The 4,743-nt window shown below is 35.0% G+C and overlaps 1 protein-coding gene across 1 annotated transcript; it reads right to left on the bottom strand.

Annotated features, from left to right (window-relative positions):
- Positions 1-1,411: 1,411 nt before the first annotated feature.
- Positions 1,412-4,582, bottom strand: LOC121860001. Its single transcript, XM_042357012.1, has 5 exons — positions 4,530-4,582; positions 3,024-3,152; positions 2,539-2,751; positions 2,071-2,202; positions 1,412-1,609 (listed from the first exon to the last, which is right to left on the bottom strand). The coding sequence occupies exons 2-5, from the start codon at positions 3,141-3,143 to the stop codon at positions 1,412-1,414; spliced, it is 663 nt and encodes a 220-aa protein (XP_042212946.1). The 5' UTR covers positions 3,144-3,152; positions 4,530-4,582.
- Between the last annotated feature and the right edge of the window lie 161 nt (positions 4,583-4,743).

Below are 4,743 nucleotides of genomic sequence, written 5' to 3'. Positions count from 1 at the left end.
ATTTACAAAATATCTGGCCAGTATGGGGAGGATCATCGTGTCTCCGTCAGGGGGTCGTGGAGTGGCAACACCGTCTTGGGTATTATGTACTGGAATCAACAAGAATATGAATTCCAGAACAAGGAACATTTTGCTCTATAGTAAATCCATGTACAGTATATCACTCTTAACAGTATTACACACACACACACATCATATATATAAATATGAATAAATAAATATTTATATATATATATATATATATATATATATATATATAATATATATATATATATATATATATATATATATATATATATATATATATATATATATAAAACACCGAGTTAATGTCTTTATTTTGCATACTTTATATACTGTGTACTGATCTATCTCTGAGGCTTATTGTACAGTAGGTTCGGGCCTTTATGTACTGTATTAATTTGTACCTTTTAGTACTGCTGTAGTGGGTATACTAGTACCCTGTTACTTTTTCAAGTTAAAACAGAGGTGACAAAAAAACTTTTCGTGGTTATATATTTGTATTTCTATAAATTACTTAACAGTTCTTCCTTCCCATCTTTAGCCGACTTTTCATGAATAAAGGTCATTCATAAAATAATAAGAAACTGATATAACTAACACAAAGAGGAGCACTAGCTGGGAAACCTTTTAATACTAACTCAAGTTCTGAATAAATCAAAACATTATACTGTACTGTACTTCATTATATGAGAAGTGTGTCTGCAATCACACGCCAACAAATCCATTTTGTGACTCGTGAATCTAAATCCTGTTACCATTAATACTGATGAAACAAAAAAAATGCATGTATTTAAAGCAATTCTGGTCACACTCCTACAGCCAAGTTTACTTGTACCATAATACCTGTAGTTACATGCAGAAGAGTTTTGCTCCGAATCCAGGTAAAACGTCAACAATGTAGAATCACATTTCTCTCTAACCTTATACACTCAGTCTAAGGTGTTAAAAGAAGGAACTTGTCGAGAAGCTTCCTAAAACAGATAAAACATCAAGTTAAAAGAGTGTGTGTAGATTTATGGTAATTCCTTTAACCTCCACTACCTCCTCCGGGTAAAACGTCAACATAAACAATGTAGAATCACATTTCCCTCTAGTATACATTTCTTGCACTGTGTACTACTTAATAACATTTGTGTTTAATATTCTTTGGTGGAATTAACTTGTTTTGTTTTTAGTGAAATAAACCGAACTAGAATATCTTTGCTGTATAACAACATTCTTACTTATCTTAGTACAATAACTAATACACACTATATTGAACTTTTTAGTTAAACATGGTCTCTATACATACATACATACGCACACATTTTATATATATATATATATATATATATATATATATATATATATATATATATATATATATATATATATATATATATATATATTAAGGTACTGCGTTGGGTTTCCTCAAAATTTGAAAAAAGACTTCCATTTGTTGTTTCATCATCTCCATTGTCTCGAGGACTTGCACAGCCTTCTCTAGCTCATCGTTGCTCGACTTTATGAGGGACATCACCACCTGACTCCTCTCCTGGTCAATGTTGTTCATCTGGGCTTCCGCGTCATTTAGAATGTCACTAATCTAGAGAATACCAACAGTAAGATGAGGTTAAGACCTTATACTTGACAAACTCTAATGTTAAGATATCATCTGTCATTTGATTTGGCCTCCGTGTCACGAGAAGGGCTAAAATAATACAGGTTGACACAAGGCAATTATTTTGTTAGTGCAATACTCATCAGTCTTCTGAAAATATGTGATGTTATTTATCAATGGAGCAACAAGTGAAATGATAGTCACGGGTATACATGACAATTTCATGCCATTAATCACCACACATTGCTTGCGGTAATGAAGAAGTCCTGATCCAGACGTTCCCCCGTATTCAGTACTCTTTGCACCCTTGCATGTATACATAAGCATCCAGCCAGTTTCTGAATAGCGAAAGTAAGTGAAATCACTATGGCCCCAGTCACAGCGTGTTATCACTGTAAGTAAATAACTATACAAAAACAAGGAACAGACTGGTTAAGAATTATTACCTTCTGGGTGATACTGTTCTCAATATTGGTCAACAGAGAACAATACTTGTCTTGCACCTCACTGATCTGCATCACAAACTGTTCTGTTTCTTTGGATACGTTTTCTAAATCGCTGAGTCCTTTGCCCTGTAACTAAAAAATGAAAAGCAATTTGAAGACATGATTGAAAACATAGCATTTGATTCTATAGGCAGAATTATATAAACGAACCCTTGGGCCTTCGACTAAGAAAATGAAAAGCAAATTGAATAAAGTTATCTGGAAATAACTAGTAATACATTTGACGACATGATTGAATACATGAGTCTAGGAAAATAAGCCAGAAAAATCGCCTAACCTAACCCCACCTAGCCAAGCCAAAACGGATAGTCACAATCTGAGCCCATAACGGATATACAGGAGACTGGCTACTGCGTCATATCCTATCTATGTGCTTCCCAATAATGAAGGTAATAAGGTTTGCCTTACCAAGATGTGGTCGCCGTCAATCTTGACCTCTGGTTCAATATTGGTATTGCACGCATTAATTAGCAATGACCTGTATTTAGAAGATCTTTCATAGGACTCCGAGGCCTGGTTGAGGGACTCGTCAATATTCTTAAGGACTGTATGAAGACGCTCATTTCTTCCCTCAAAGTATGTTTCGATATTAAGTCGAATGTCCTCGCTCACGTGTTTGACCTGTACGGGGTAAATTGATGTAAGAAAATATAGTATTCATCATTATCATAATTCTGGAAAGGGAGAGGACAAAAGCAAGACAAGACGTGTGACTTATGTTTTATGAATATTTTGGCCACGCCATCAGACTTGTACAATACGCTGAAAGTATAATTCTTGTGTGCTTACCATATGTTTGAAAATATTACAACCCAACAAAAGATTCGCAACACCAAACATATCAATACCATTCATATATTACTACTGTAGAGGAACCTGGTATGACTCCTTACCAAAATTTCTAGAATAGTCTTGTGTATTTGTTGGAGGTAAAGTTTTTTCTTCTTTTGCCTTTGTTGGAACACATTTAATGCCTCCTGCACTTGTTCCCTCAGTTCCTCTACTTTGTCCATTGTAGTTTACTGAAAAAAAAACTTTGTAGTCCGATTTCATGCTAAACAAAACCAAAAAATATACAGCTTACAATACAAAATAACAATCAACAGCCCCCCACGCGATGACTAAGCTAATAATACACTCACTACACCTGTCTCTCGTTAGTTTTTTTTTTTTTTCAAGTCCAAGCCTTTAAAATAATATGATAAATTGGGTAAACTCAAATTCAAATGCAGTCAAAATATCTTGTCGTTGTGGGTCACCAAGAAAGAGTCCGCAGGAACGCGTACAGCTACCCACCACTACCTTGCAGAATTTACCCTTAAAGACTCCTTGCACTGACGTCATAGAAAACGTTGCTATCCACCAAAGTTGCTATTGTGCAAGCGTCGGTGAGTGAGGCTATAAATGAAGTGGCAAATACTAACATTTAAGAAAATATATAAGTTAGACATTTGGACCCTCAGGATCCGTTCAAAATTACCTTCATATGGGTTATTTAAAAGACAATTATTATGTTTACTCCTGTAGGGGTATGAGATATTGGTTCACGAATCCACTACACTCCGTCCTCCCCAACTCATTTCCTCGGATTCAGTCTAAATTCCTAGGAGTCCAACCAAGACTCGAAATTATAATGCCGATAACTTTCCTGGAAAAAAAATATTATTATTTTGATATTGTACTCTGCATAGCCTAATTCCGGCTAAATAAACCAAAATGTATAAAACAACACTAAATATTTAATTAAAGTTTTGTGGCACAAGGCCGTTCAGAATCCCATTTTAAGCCACCACCAATTTTGACTTTCAAAATATGAAAATATCTATAAACGGGGGCGTTCGAGAGCTTCTAACCAAATACGTAATAGACCGCCTAAGCGGCTAACAAGCCGATCAGTGGCGAAGAAGATAAAGTAAAGGATTATATTTGTCTAATCCCCGCGTTGTTCCTGACGAGTTTGTCCTTCATTCATTGTCCGGTTTTTGCACAGAAGGAAACGCCCGTCTGTTTTCTATTGTCTTGGGTTCGAGTCCTGGCACGGGACAAGAGGATAACATGAATTGAATTAAATTGAAACAGGATGCTATTCAGTGGCATTACCAAACATAACAGATTTCCTCCTGTACCAACACTGATCAATAACAATAAAGATCACAAGGAACATACCAATGAACGGGTTAGTAAACTGATAAGTGGTGAAATGATAAATTATAACCATATTTACAATACGGTCCTTGCTAATTGGGTATTAAAAAAAAGTTGTTTTTGCATTATATAACAAACTGGGGTTACAACCAACACTCTCAACTCTACAACTTAGACCAACTTTACAGAATTACCTGAAGATTCATATAAAATAATCCCAATGTAATTTTACGGAATAATTCACCTTTACTCACCAATATATTCGTAAACCTTAAGTTGGCGCCACCACTTGAACTGTCATATGACATTATAGACGAATTAGTGTATATTAACGCCCCTTAAATAGGATCCAAATGCTTATATAGAGGAGTCTTATGTCAAATATAAAGGATTAGAGCAATTTTATAAAGTTATAGGAAAAGGATCGAGTTAAAATGTTTATTGGGTTTAATCATCTATACTCTGGGA

Source organism: Homarus americanus, unplaced genomic scaffold, assembly GCF_018991925.1.
Source record: "Homarus americanus isolate GMGI-L3 unplaced genomic scaffold, GMGI_Hamer_2.0 scaffold38393, whole genome shotgun sequence".
In the NCBI taxonomy this organism is placed as follows: Eukaryota; Metazoa; Arthropoda; class Malacostraca; order Decapoda; family Nephropidae; genus Homarus; species Homarus americanus.
This window is presented reverse-complemented; position numbering and strand designations above follow the sequence as displayed.

What these genes read in the sequence shown, in the direction of transcription:
- LOC121860001 (XM_042357012.1), bottom strand. Translation starts at nt 3,143, where the DNA reads ATGGACAAAGTAGAGGAACTGAGGGAACAAGTGCAGGAGGCATTAAAT. An exon ending in TTGACGGCGACCACATCTTG is followed by an intron (nt 2,203 to 2,538) that starts GTAAGGCAAACC and finishes TTCATTTTTTAG; the next exon opens with TTACAGGGCAAAGGACTCAG. An exon ending in AGAACAGTATCACCCAGAAG is followed by an intron (nt 1,610 to 2,070) that starts GTAATAATTCTT and finishes GGTATTCTCTAG; the next exon opens with ATTAGTGACATTCTAAATGA.